General features: G+C 44.3%; 1 protein-coding gene across 2 annotated transcripts in view; it reads left to right on the top strand.

Moving 5' to 3' along the window:
* The window catches only part of LOC115142176 (cyclin-dependent kinase 14), a 315,071-nt gene that overhangs the window by 125,399 nt on the left and 174,408 nt on the right, over positions 1-15,264 (top strand). For both annotated transcript variants that reach the window (XM_065028009.1, XM_065028010.1), the window contains 2 exons: positions 3,945-4,065; positions 6,121-6,214. In XM_065028009.1, coding sequence (XP_064884081.1) covers positions 3,945-4,065; positions 6,121-6,214 — 215 coding nt within the window. The remainder of the gene's footprint in view (positions 1-3,944; positions 4,066-6,120; positions 6,215-15,264) is intronic.

Consider the following 15,264-nt stretch of genomic DNA (forward strand, 5'->3'; position numbering starts at 1 on the left):
GCTATGATAGACAGACAGAGAGACAGGCTGTGATAGACAGACAGAGAGACAGGCTGTGATAGACAGACAGAGAGACAGGCTGTGATAGACAGACAGAGAGACAGGCTATGATAGACAGACAGAGAGACAGGCTATGATAGACAGACAGAGAGACAGGCTGTGATAGACAGACAGAGATACAGGCTGTGATAGACAGACAGAGAGACAGGCTGTGATAGACAGACAGAGAGATAGGCTGTGATAGACAGACAGAGAGACAGACAGAGAGACAGGCTGTGATAGACAGACAGAGAGGCAGGCTGTGATAGACAGACAGAGAGACAGGCTGTGATAGACAGACAGAGAGACAGGTTGTGATAGACAGACAGAGAGACAGGCTGTGATAGACAGACATAGAGACAGGCTGTGATAGACAAACAGAGAGACAGGCTGTGATAGACAGACAGAGAGACAGACAGAGAGACAGGCTGTGATAGACAGACAGAGAGGCAGGCTGTGATAGACAGACAGAGAGACAGGCTGTGATAGACAGACAGAGAGACAGGTTGTGATAGACAGACAGAGAGACAGGCTGTGATAGACAGACAGAGAGACAGGCTGTGATAGACAGACAGAGAGACAGACAGAGAGACAGGCTGTGATAGACAGACAGAGAGGCAGGCTGTGATAGACAGACAGAGAGACAGACAGAGAGACAGGCTGTGATAGACAGACAGAGAGGCAGGCTGTGATAGACAGACAGAGAGACAGGCTGTGATAGACAGACAGAGAGACAGGTTGTGATAGACAGACAGAGAGACAGGCTGTGATAGACAGACATAGAGACAGGCTGTGATAGACAGACAGAGAGACAGGCTGTGATAGACAGACAGAGAGACAGACAGAGAGACAGGCTGTGATAGACAGACAGAGAGGCAGGCTGTGATAGACAGACAGAGAGACAGGCTGTGATAGACAGACAGAGAGACAGGTTGTGATAGACAGACAGAGAGACAGGCTGTGATAGACAGACAGAGAGACAGGCTGTGATAGACAGACAGAGAGACAGGCTGTGATAGACAGACAGAGAGGCAGGTGGCAGGTGATCCACCACAGACCTTTAGGTAATACAACTGTATATGAGAGGAGAAGTGGGGAGAAGCACAGGAAGTAGAAAGCCCATGTCTGGATGGATTAATTAATTAGGCATGTGAGCCAACTGTCTAATTCGATTTTCTTAGCAGAGGAAATAAAACAAATTCTGATCTTAAATACTAGTTTTGCTTGTTTATGTGTGTGTGTTTGATAAGCAAATGGGAATAAAAATGTTAATGTCCTCATCCCAGATCACGAAGAAGCACCAGCACGCACACACACGTCACACATTTCCCAGAATCTATCAGACCAGACAAAAATGATCTGCCAAGCGCACACAATCCGTTATTGCCAGCAGAATCCTGTGCAAGTATGCTAAATTACTTCCAAAGCATTATAACATATTTTAAAGCCATTTTATACCTAGTTTTGTTATATATAAATATATTTGAGATGTGAGCAGGGGGTATTGTTACATATCACGCAATCATACATTCATCATCATATATTAGACTGGGATGATGCAGGCGAGGAGTGACACATTATTTAATTTACCCTGTTTTCTATTCTGGCTACACAATTCATGACGGAAACAAGTTGTGTAGTGCAGCATCTGCAAGATTGTTTTTCAGTGTTTTTTGTAATGATAAATGCTGGTTTTTATTTTAACAAATCATCATTTTTTTTGGTATAGCTTGTTTTTTTCTCCCCGTGGATTTATCGTAGCTTTAGACACAGCAGCCGAGGAGGTGGGGAGTGAGGAGGAGGAAGACGAGGAAGATGAGGAGGAGGCTACACAGAGAGACCTGAAAGTCATTTGACTTCAGAGTGAACTTCAAAAGAAGGCTTGGGTTGTTTGTCCCAGGGGGGATATGGAGTCGATTCCAGTCTCCTCTCTGGCTGTATTCTTCTTCATCCCCCTCTTCTCTTCCTCCTCCTCTCCTGCCCTCAGTTCTCTGACCCCTGGTGTTGCCATGGGGACACAGTGTGATGTATAATTCTCGACTGAACTTTACACCCAGGGCTACGTGTGTGTGTGTGTGTGTGTGTGTGTGTGTGTGTGTGTGTGTGTGTGTGTGTGTGTTTGTGTGTGTGTGTGTACTTTCCTACATATACGTGCGTGGGTGTGTGACCTTCATTCCGGGACGACCTGGAATGGAAGGCCAGCCAGGAGCCACACCGGTTGTATAGTGTGAAACTGTCGTCTCAATGCCAGGAGTGTCAGTGTTTGAAGGTATGCAGGTCGTTGTGTGCGTTGGTGCATGTGTGTGAAGCCTGGGGGTCAGGCCTTTTGAAATGGAGCCTCTCGCTGCAGTAGGTCTCTCAGGTGTTCTCTGATGTAGAATGTCAGGGCCACCGGGAAGTCACCATTCTATAGAAAGAGCAAGAGCAATCCATCCACCTGTTTCGTGCTGTTACTGTGGTGACTACACTGGAGGAGGAGAGGAGAGGGAATTCAATCATCTAGGTCCTGGAGTGCAAGTACAGTACACACTCCCACTATTTCCTATCACTCCCTGTCTTTCTCCCTACATCTCTCTACCCCCTTCCTTCTACCTTCCTTCCCTTTCTCCCTCTATCCCTCTCCTCCCACTATCCCCCCCTCCTTTTCTCCCTCCATCCCTCTCCTCCCACTACCCCCCCCCACACCTTTTCTCCCTCCATCCCTCTCCTCCCTCTTCCATCCATCCATCCCTCCCTCCCTTTCTCCCTCCATCCCTCTCCTCCCTCTACCTTCCCTTCCTGTCTTTCTCCCTCCATCTCTCTCCTCCCTCTACCATCCATCCCTCCCTCCCCTTCTCCCTCCATCCCTCCCTCTCCTCCCTCTACCTTCCCTTCCTGCCTTTCTCTCTCCATCACTCTCCTTCCTCTACCTTCCCTCCCTCCCTTTCTCTCTCCATCACTCTCCTTCCTCTACCTTCCCTCCCTCCCTTTCTCTCTCCATCACTCTCCTTCCGCTACCTTCCTTCCCTGCCTTTCTCTCTCCATCTCTCTATCATTCAGATGAACCTACAGCCAGACAACCCATATACTGTAACTACCCCATCAGTCTATTATTCTGGTCTTTTTATGATGATTAGATCTCTCCTCCCTGCTCCTGCCCTGCGTTAACCTCCCAGTCCCCCCTACACACACACACACACACACACACCTCACAGCACCCTCAGTGTAAATGATAGGCTCTCAGTGTGTCTGGGATATTGGTCTCTCCTCTCTGTGACACAGCCTATTGTTTACAGGTCAGATTAGTCTGTAAATTACAGTGTTAGACTGTGAGAAAGCCTGGCTCAACCTCCCTCTGGGTCTATTCTGGCATAGGGACATGTTAACTACCCCCTGCCCTGCATCACCCTGCACACACACACACACACACACACACACACACACACACACACACACACACACACACACACACACACACGGGGCTGGCACCAGGGGCAGGAAGTCTTGGCTGTTTAAGCTATATGCTTTAATGAACCAGTCTCACCCCCTGGGAGGACAGCTAGCTAAATGCCACCAGACTCATTAAAACTAGCTGGCTCTGCAGTGCCAGCACACACACACACACACAATACTGTACCGTCAGCTTAGGGGGCGGTGTCCTTGATGTTAGATGTTGTGTATGGAGATGGTCTATTGTAGCTTTGAATATGTCTGATTAGTATTCTGATAGCTCTGGGCCTGTTGGTACCCAGGCTCCATGTCAAAGAGCACCTCAGGCAAGACCTGCTCTGCTTTGCACTAGTCAGCTTTTCTCTCATCTTATGGAGCCTCAGTGGAGGGCATTCAATGATAAAGTTAACATATACATTATGTTTCTGTTCCCACTATTTGTTCCTTACAGTGTGTGTGTGTGTTCTCTCCTGCAGGTCTGGCACGGGCTAAGTCAGTCCCCAGCCACACCTACTCCAATGAGGTGGTGACCCTGTGGTACCGCCCCCCTGATGTCCTCCTGGGATCCACAGACTACTCCACCTGCCTGGACATGTGGTGGGTAGTACCACTGACCTTTAACCCCTGACCCCCTACCTCTTGCCACATCCCTCTCCACAACAGGGAGAATACTTCCTCCTCTAGATCAGATTAGGTGTGAACCCCACAGAGAGCCACAGACAGCTGTGTGAATGTGTTCCATAAGGAGGTGAGGGAGAGACCTGGCCATGTCTCTATCTGGGGTTGAGGAGAAGCTGGGAGACCTGGCCTGGCTGAGACTGAGGCTCAGTATGGACAGAAAGGAACATTTACTGAGGACATGGGCAGACAGAGGCCTTCCTATGGCGACAGACAGATAGCTTTAGTCAGGATATGGATAGGGGTCTTCCAGAGCTGCCGTCCAGGCTGTGAAATGATCCGTGGCCACATCGATCTGGACAGGCAGTCCTCGAGGACGCCCCTTTCCAAGGACCCCAGCTGCATCCCAGCGCGGGTAATTAAAGCATAGTGGGGAGGGAGAGGCAGCGGGTTAGGTGGGCAGTAGAGCAGGTGGGCAAATCCTCAGGGCACTTTTCCACTCCACCGAGACTGGAGCCACTCAACATAGAAAGACCTATACCGTCACTTAGAAAGCAATGTTCCATGAACAGGCAGCGCTCACATCGACCGCAGTGTGCTCAGTGCTGGGTCACTGGTTTGGGTAACAGTCTGTCCCATATCCGTCAAACCACTGACACGTTAAAGGAACAGATCTGAATCTGGAAGACAGGAGGAAAGGGAAGAATAGGGTGGAACAGAACAGGGATTCTTCCTCTAGTCTATTTTTATGGCTGTTATCGCCTCAGTGAGCCTGCCATTTCACCAGGCACCTGTCAGTCAAGCTGACAGACCACTGTGGACCCAGACAGACAGACAGACAGAGAGAGGTGTGACAAGAAGAGTGGAGGATGTGGTTGAAATCCTGTTGTTTTCACACTGTTAGTAGCAGGTTTGATCCCTCTCCCTGCCAAGCCAAACCTCTGTATCTGATTTAACACCAGTCTCTGTATAAAGATCTTGGAAAAATCTGAACAGTTTGGTGATGAACATGTATTGTTCAATCCAGCACCTACTTCAAATGATTGGACTTCTCAAAATGTATAGCGCTCTTCCTGGTCTGTACGTATAGATTATGTTTTCAAAAATGAGAGTTTAAGTCAATGAAAGTGGTGCTGGTGGTTTTCTCTCTGTCTTTCTTTCTTTCTTTCGTTCGTTCTTTCTTTCTATTTATCCCACTTTCTTTTTCTGCATTAGCTGTGTGGCTGCTCAGGACCGCTCAACATCAGGACCGCTCAGCCGGTCATGTAGAGATGGAGGGAAAGAGAGAGGGAGAGACGGAGCAGTGTGCACTGGGCCAGAAAGTGAATCTGTCAGGAAACAATAGCTCTCTGACAAATGGGCTCTGACACCTGTTTAAACACACACACACACACCACTCTCCAGAACTGGCCACCTCTCTCTTTCTCCATCCCTCTCTCCTTCTCTCTCCACTGGGCATCCCATTATCCAACCATCACCACCTCAGATCGTTGGATAATGGGATGGCCAGTGGAGAGAGAGAAGAGTTAGTTTTCTGAACAAATACTTTACTGGAGCTAAATCCTCTAGCAAATCAAGACATCAACCATAGATTTAGATGGAAATTAAAATATTCCCCAAGAGTAAACCATTTGCCTTTCAAAATATACTGTGCACTTCTACAAAGCCATTTGAGTACACTATAGATTCAATCATGATGAATTGTAGTTGTGGAGGCTAGTATTCTTCATAGAGGGGTTCAAATGTTTACTGCTGATGGCTCTGGATCTCTCCAGCTCAGTTGATGCTGTCTGTGTGTCTCTAATGGGGATGCTATCTGTGTGTCTCTAATGGGGATGCTGTCTGTGTGTCTCTAATGGGGATGCTGTCTGTGTGTATCTAATGGGGATGCTGTCTGTGTGTCTCTAATGGGGATGCTGTCTGTGTGTCTCTAATGGGGATGCTGTCTTTCTGTCTCTAATGGTGATGCTGTCTGTCTCTAATGGGGATGCTGTCTTTCTGTCTCTAATGGTGATGCTGTCTGTGTCTCCCCAGGGGTGTAGGATGTATCTTCATCGAGATGATCCAAGGAGTGGCAGCTTTCCCTGGGATGAAGGACATCCAGGATCAGCTGGAGAGGATATTCCTGGTGAGTCAGCTGTGTGTTTGTGTGCATGTGTACGTACGTGCACAATATGTCTATGCTGTCACTGATACACAACATATCCTCTCAGTTGTGAACCAATGGGAAACTGTCCCACTGAGCACTTTTTAGTTAATAAATTAGAATTATTTTTTAACCTTTATTTAACTAGGCAAGTCAGTTAAGAACAAATGTGTATTTGCAATGACGGTGTCATGACGTTGGCCTCTTTGGGTATAGCAAGCCCCATCCCCCTCTCCCTGCCTCCCCCTTTCCTCCTTTAACTAGATTGCTGTGGTCAGAGAGACGTCGTAAATTCCTGAGGATCTCCTCATGGACACACAGTATAGAGAGAGTAGATTTTCATGGAGATCAAAGGAAATCCTTCTACCTCACAGAACTTGAGGTACGAACAAATTTCATGTTCCGGAGAAAGTATAAAAGATCGGTGAAGAATCCAGTTACGAACTGGTCCATCTGTCACAACTTGGGGGATCTCATGGAAGACGTTTAATGATTTTGGACTGTTTAATGAAGGAAAACTCAAAAAGGGGATTGGAGTTAACTAAATCAGAGGACCGCCCCTGAGTCCAGTTAGGCTCAGGCGTCCTGGGACAGCCCTTTTCTGTTTTCCGAATAAAACCCCCACTCGTGTTTTCGATCAGCAGATCAAGCTTACCTCAATTACGAGATGGCTAAAGGTTGCAGACCATGTTTTTCTCCATTAGGGGAGACAAAGGTTGTAGACCATTGCTGAATCTTTTAACCATACCACGTGGTTAAACTCTTAGACTATCGATACCGACAGAATAAGAACAAGTCTTTGATATTAATTACTAGTCTGCAGCTAGGAATTCGGTATCATTGAACGCGAAAAACGACAACCGCCGAAACATCCATTCTATAACGAATTTCACTCTGAACTATCCACTCTAACCACAACCGAATGAGAGAGGGAGAGAGACAGACAATTCTACAAAAGAAACTAACTTTTCACCATTGATCTAGACGACACACTGAGCGTAAATATATATATTGATTGCAATTGTTCCCGAATGAGTGAGCGTTCATGTGCAAGGGATTCGCATTTCAATTGTTATAATTATCACTTTGTAGTGACTTCTTAGTCGACCCCCACTTCCCCTTTTGTCTAACAAGCCACCATGCCGGTTTAGCCCACTAGGGCACATTCTCCTAGCATTACATTTACCTTGTTTGTTTGTTTGTTTATGCATTTCTGTGAATTACTTAATTAGTAATAAATAAATTATCTAAGACAATTGATGTATGGATGACTCATAGTGAAGACTGGGTTCGTGCAGATAACCAACAATTTACGACGTTTGGAATGAGACTAACGTGAGGTAAAGTAAATAATTCATTAATTCGAAGACTAATTGATCAGATAAAATATCTGAAAAGTTATTTTAGGAAATGATAACTTTGTAATCTGAATATTTTTCCTTGGTGCCCCGACTTCCTAGTAATTATGGTTACATGATTAATCAGTCTAATCGCGTATTAACTAATTAACAGAGAATCTTTGATAAAAAACTACCAGTCTTCAGTTAATGATAGTAAAGACATGACAACGGCCTACCAAAAGGCAAAAGACCTCCTGCGGGGGCTGTGATTAAAATAAAAAATATAGGCTAAAACACACATCAAGACAAGAGAGACACCACAACACTACATAAAGAGAGACCAAAGACAACAACACGTCATGGCAGCAACACATGACAACAACATGGTAGCAACACAACATAACAACAACATGGTAGCAACATAACAACCACATGGTAGCAACACAACATGGCAGCAGCACAACATGGTAGCAGCACAAAACATGGTACAAACATTATTAGGCACAGACAACAGCATAAAGGGCAAGAAGGTAGAGACAACAATACATCACGCAAAGCAGCCACAACTGTCAGTATGAGTGTCCATGATTGAGTCTTTGAATGAAGAGATTGAGATAAAACTGCCCAGTTTGAGTGTTTGTTGCAGCTCGTTCCAGTCGCTAGGTGCAGCGAACTGAAAAGAAGAGCGACCCAGGGATGTGTGTGCTTTGGGGACCTTTAACAGAATGTGACTGGCAGAACGGGTGTTGTATGTGGAGGATGGGGGCTGCAGTAGATATCTCAGATAGGGGGGAGTGAGGCCTAAGAGGGTTTTATAAATAAGCGTCAACCAGTGGGTCTTGTGACGGGTATACAGAGGTGACTAGTTTACAGAGGAATATAGAGTGCAGTGATGTGTCCAATAAGGAGCTTTGGTGGCAAATCTAATGGCCGAATGGTAAAGAACATCTAGCCGCTCGAGAGCACTCTTACCTGCCGATCTATAAATTATGTCTCCATAATCTAGCATGGGTAGGATGGTCATACGAATCAGGGTTAGTTTGGCAGCTGGGGTAAAAGAGGAGCGATTACGATAGAGGAAACCAAGTCTAGATTTAACCTTAGCCTGCAGCTTGGATATGTGCTGAGAGAAGGACAGTGTAGCGTCAAGCATTACTCCCAAGTACTTGTTATGAGCTCTAAACCCTCAGAGGTAGTAATCACACCGGTGGGGAGAGGGGCGTTCTTCTTACCAAACCACATGACCTTTGTTTTGCAGGTGTTCAGAACAAGGTTAAGGGCAGAGAAAGCTTGTTGGACACTAAGAAAGCTGTGTTGTAGAGCGTTTAACACAAAATCCAGAGAGGGACCATCTGAGTATAAGACTGTATCATCTGCATATAAATGGATGAGAGAGCTTCCTACTGCCTGAGCTATGTTATTGATGTAAATTGCGAAGAGTATGGGGGCCTAGGATCAACCCTTGGGGTACTCACTTGGTGACAGGCAGTGGCTGAGACAGCAGATGTTCTGGCTTTGAGAGATGTAGTTATCAAACCGGGCCAAAGACCCCTCAGAGACACCAATACTGCTTAATACATGCAGTACCTATCTGAATGATGCAATCTGAATCATTGTTGACTGACCAATTGACTGCGTTTACTGTGTACTTGAGTACTTGTGTACTTGAGCAGTAACCTTTGGGTCTTGATCTAATCAGCATGAGGTCTGTGGGCCTCTTTAACTCAGGGTCAGATAGCTATTCAATTCTTCCGCTAGCTGCTTATTTAAGGAATCAGTGATTAGGGATTAATAAGAATGGTAGATAGATTGATAGATATATTTCTGAACAGGACTCAGAGCCTGACTGCATCAATATTTTATGGCTGTGTGAGGTCTCATGAATCCCTTAATCAGCTCATCTGTCCTCCATAATTCCCCCCGTCGGCAGAATTGAAGTGGAGTGTTAATGTGATTAATTCATATTCATTCATCCTCTGAAACGAGTTAATGCAGACAATTACTGAGATGATGGGAGAGAGAAAGAGAGGGATAAAGAAAGAGAGAGAAAGATAGAGAGAGAGAGCGAGACAGGGGTTGGTAGAGTCAGGTGTGAAGACAAAGACGTTCGGTTTGTTTTGCCGAGGGCTGTCGAGGATAAGTGTGTGGGTGCGTGTGCGTCTGTGCGTTTGTATGTCTGTGTGAATCTGTGTGTGTAGGGAGTATGCCCCAGGCAGGGAATCTTACACAAAGCATCCTAGGAGGACAGATAGCAGGGGAGAGAGAGATACTGTATAAAAGCATTTTATTGATTGTCTGTTTTGCCAAAGAGAAAATTGGGGCTGTCTCCTCTCCTCACATCTGTAAGATTCCCCCCAAAACCCCAGCCCTCTCTGCCCCCTGCATCCATCCAGTACACCCCTAGAACACACAGACACAAAGAGAGAGGGGTAGAGGGGAAATAGTGAAAAGAGGGGAGAGACCCAGTAGTGGGATGGCCTGTCGCCAGCTTGGGTATCGATGGAGGCGCACCTGGCAGCAGGTCCTTGGAGGGAGTCTGTGTGCCCTTTAGCATGCTGCAGGTGGAGCAGAGAAGGATAGTAGGGGCAGAGCAAGCAATGGAAGGGGGTTTGGGCGGAGGATAGGGAAGGGGAAGGGAGGTTGGGGAAGGGATTGGGGGAGCTGTCTGACTGTCTGAGGTAAAATGTAAATGTTATCCAGTGGAGATAAAGGTTTTCTTCAGCGAACACCCCTGGGGTACCTAGGTGGTCCGGATATGAAGAGGGGAGGAGGAGAGGGGAGAGGAGGCAGAGGAGAGGAAGGGGGAGAAGGGTAGAGGCGAGAGGAGAGGAGGGGGTGGTGGGATAAAGTCTGACAGGTCTATATTGTGTTCTGATTATCCTCTCCTTATTCTCTCCACAATACCAAGACCTTATGAATCCCCTGTTTTAACAGGATCACACCTGTGTAGTTAATAGCATAGCTCACAGCCCCTGTAAGCCACATGAGGAGGCCAGAGATGTGCTTATACTAGGCTTACAGTCTTACCTTGACTGTAGAATCATTATTATTTCTTATTATTGATTCAGCATGTGTTTCTCATAATCCAGATGGCAATAATTAGTGTTTGGATGTTCAAACATTAACTGGCCTTTTGTGGCGTTATGAATATGAGTAGCATACGATTGAGGAATTGAACACGTTTAATAAGAGCGTTTGTAAATACACACAGTATTGTACACATGTACACATGTACAGGTTAAATGGCCTTGTCATGATGCTAGCCCTTTCTCTCCTGTTAGGAGGAGAGGGGGGGAGAGTTTTACGCCAAATTCTATGTCCCTGAATTTGAGAATTGAACAATATTCCTATTTTAGAGAATGTGTAAACGGTCGGTGGAGAAGCCAGCTACGACCGGGTCCATTTTGTTTCATGTTCGTGACCTAATGAAAGACAATACAGCCACATTACCCTAACTCTGTTTATACAGGTTCCCCAGTTATGAGGCTCGCATCTAATTCTTGTATAAAATGAATGAGTAAAGATGAAACTATTTGCGAAATGATGTAATGTGATGTTAACCTTTAAAATGAGAGAATTGGCCTCCATGTAAAGTTTAACTAAGTCAGTAGCCATGCCCAAATGAATAGACTTTGGTTGGAAATGGTAGACCAACCCCTTTTCCACTCTTGAATAATAGCCTCCGTGACGAAAATAATCCTCAGGTCCAAATACCGTGAGGACTTGTCTTCACATTTAAAAAGGGCTAATTCTAATTTCAACCCTACAGGCCAGAAAACATAAGAGCTTGCTCCACACGTGAAATGGTATGAACTCTGAACTATTGACCACTCAAGAAGTGAGTCCTAGATTACAGCCTAACACACTGCAGCTGGAATGGTAGCAAATCTAGTAAGAACATTGTCTGACGCAGAAGACCACTAGTGAGATAAACATCTCACTCCACGATGACCCGGCAGAATCTACAAAGGACAATGGCGACCTCGACTGGGCAAACCAGAGCCTCACATCACCAGCTCAATCGTAAATACTGATTACATTCCTTTATCCGAACGAGCGATTGTTAAAGTGCATATGCATTCATATTTATGCGAGAATAGCTTTCCATGTCCGATAGAGACCCATGTTAATTTGTCTTCCTCCACAACCCCCGTTTCCTCTCTGAATCTATCGTGTTATAACCAAACTGTTTTTGTTTGGTCCACTAGGGATGTTATGTACTGTATAATGTTATTATGTATTGTATATTCTGTAATTGTTTAATTAGTTAGTAAATAAGTCATTGAGCCAATTTGAGCCAAAAGATCTTCAGATTGGAATGGATTCGGGAGATAGACGCTCCATATAAACTAATGCTTCTGTGGTGTTCCAGGTTATTAATGGTTTAATTGTTGCATGGTTTAATTCAATCACGTAATCAATTAAACGTTAGCTAATCGATTTGAAAATAGCATGAGATATCATTTAACCATAGTAGAGACACAACAGCCTCATGGACAAGGATAGACATGGACTCACTCACCCAACGTATTGAACCAAAATGGCACCACACTGAGACAACTCTCACTATATTGCATTGGCTAAGAAGTACTGACCCGTCAAATTGAGCCGTTTATATTTTCTCCCACCCCAATCACGTCTCGTCCTGTTGTGTGTCTGTGTACTCTGCTGTCAGCTAGAGGAAGAAAAGACAGATAGAGAAATACATCTGGAAAAATGTCCATCGGTCTGCTTGGCCTGGCAGCTAGACGGTCAGTTAGCGTAACAAACAGCTCCACCTGTCAGAGTTAGGCTGACACTCACATTTCTATTTGAATCCCTCTTTCATTCCTGCTCTCTTTTTTTCTTCAACTCTCTGTTTCTTTGGAATCATGTCCTGCTCAGCTCCTCAGTGTCAAGAGTTGACGCATGGCCAGAGACACGTGTGTGTGTGTGTGTGTGTGTGTGTGTGCATGCGTGTGCACCACAGGAGGCTGCTGAGGGGAGGACGGTTTAGAATTATGTCTTGATCAGAGCAAATATTATGGCATCAAATACATGGAAACCATATGTTTGATGTTTTTTATACCATTCCACTTATTCCGCTCCGTCCTCCCCAATTAAGGTGACACCATCCTCCTGTGGTTGGTACATGTGTGTGTGTCAGCACCTTCTGTCTGTCTGTCTGTCTGTCTGTCTGTCTGTCTGTCTGTCTGTCTGTCTGTCTGTCTGTCTGTCTGTGGAGAGATTATGCTGAGTCACGCCCCTCTAATAAGCCAGTGTGTTTGTGAAGGGGAGAGAAAGGTCACCTAGCATCCATGTCTGATAGGTACTCAGTCTGCCAAAAGTCAGTTGGCATTTTGAAAAAAGTAAGACCCACACTAACACCCTGGTCATTTCCATGTAAAAGGACCCATGAGCACCAGCATGTGAAGTTCATAAGAGCATGTCAAATTTGGTGTGAAATTAAAGCTAAGAGTCTATTTATTTTTCCAAATTAAAGCATAGCATTTTTCAACCATTTGGAATAAGCAAAGGATTTAATTTCTTGTCAAACAGATGGAAAATAGTTCTTAGATAACGTCTACCAGAAAAAAGTCTTAAAAGGTATAAGAAATACATCAAAACACATTAATGTTGAACTAATATCAACACTTATATTTAGTTTTGGAGACATTTGTCTGCCTACTGTAAGGTTAAGAAACATTGCCTTGTGCCTTGTAATTCCAAAACCCCATATATCTTTAAGATATTTTCACATTTCTCTCCCTTATGACGACGGAGGATAATGAAAGTTAGTTATCGGGTTTTTTACTGATATCAATTTTTTTATGAATTTATAAGTGGTGAAACTCAAAATTGGTAAAGGAATTTCCAAAAACTCTTTAACTGAATTTCTGCAATTGAATTGGCTACAATGGGAAATCATAGTAGTCACAAACAACAGCTGGGTTCACAAGTTTGGACAGCACAGTACAGTAAAGAAAAGTAGAGTATAGTTCATTACTGTATACAGTAGAATGCACTAGAGCTGAGTAAACTATAATGTACTGTATTGTACTGTACTGAACTCGACTCTACTCAACTTTGCTGTTATGTGCTGTGCTGTACTGAACTCAACTGATCTCTACTGTGCTGTACTTTGATGTCCAAACTTGTGCAACATAGACGTCTATTATTGGTTCAGATTTGGTTCTGTCCGGACCAACCAAATTTGGTCTTGTGTAGAATATGTGTGTAGAAAAATACCCAAATATTCCAAAGGAGGATATTGCATGTTGTCACGCCCTGACCATAGAGAGCCTTTATTCTCTATTTTGGTTAGATCGGGGTGTGACTAGGGTGGGTAATCTAGGTTGTTGGCCAGGTATGGTTCCCAATCAGAGGCAGCTGTTTATCGTTGTCTCTGATTGGGGATCATATTTAGGCAGCCATTTTCCCACTGTGTTTTGTGGGATCTTGTTTTTGTGTTGTTGCCTGTGAGCACTCCAGAACGTCACATTTCGTTTATTCTTTATTGTTTTTGTGCAGTTCACTTCAAATAAAATATGTCGAACCGATTTCACGCTGCGCTTTGGTCCGAGTGTTCTTACGTGTAACGGTTTTCTAGGTGTGAAGGAGAGTCGGACCAAAATGCAGCGTGTAGATTGCGATCCATGTTTAATGAACAAACGTACCACGAATCTAAATACAAAACCTACAAAACAATAAACGTAACGAAAACCAAAACAGCCTAATACTGGTGCACATACACACAGAACAAGGAACAAAGACACTAAGGACAATCACCCACAACCAACTCAAAGAATATGGCTGCCTAAATATGGTTCCCAATCAGAGACAACGATAAACACCTGCCTCTGATTGAGAACCACTCCAGACAGCCATAGACTTTGCTAGATCACCTCACTAGCTACAATCCCAATATATACACACCACATACAAAAACCCATGCCACACCCTGGCCTGACCCAATACATGAAGATAAACACAAAATACTTCGACCAGGGCGTGACATTACGACGATCATGACACATGTTTATACCTTAGTGTACCTATTTAGGATCCATCATCACCATGAAAATAAATACATTTCTTATCCATAATTATTATGTTCTGTGTAATACAGATCTGGGACCCATGATGAAATTCCGTTACCGGGTGTAAATCCACTTCACTTACTATAGTTCAATAACCAAAATATATTTTTTCAAAGTCTATGTGTCATGACATAGCGGACACCCCATTCTTTCTACATTGTTGCATCTTCATTGGGAGCAGATATTTAAGACTTTTTGTAAAACGTGGACACAAAACAATGATTTTACCGAAATTCTGTTACCAAAGTTTGCATCTGCACAGTTGTTTGTTAAAAGTAGTCCTTGTGCATAGAGTTGTATGGTTTGTTAAACTTTGAAATTAATGTATTTTGTTTAGCATACATTTTAATAGAAGAATTGGAGTCTTAGCGCAATTCCGTTACTGTATAATTGTCCAACATTTCACACTATGTAGCCAAGCTGAAGGCCTATACTTCACTAGCCGGCTCATCCATCTACGATATTCACTGGAACCATGATTGTCTTGTCACATTGGTTTTTCCATATCTGAGCCAGCCCAGTACAGTTGGTGTATGGGCTATTTACTATGTGTTGTGAAGCCTATTTGTTTGTTTGCAGCTAAAAACCAAAGGTATCTATGCTGCTTCCCTGA

This window comes from Oncorhynchus nerka, linkage group LG14, assembly GCF_034236695.1.
Source record: "Oncorhynchus nerka isolate Pitt River linkage group LG14, Oner_Uvic_2.0, whole genome shotgun sequence".
Lineage (NCBI taxonomy): Eukaryota > Metazoa > Chordata > Actinopteri > Salmoniformes > Salmonidae > Oncorhynchus > Oncorhynchus nerka.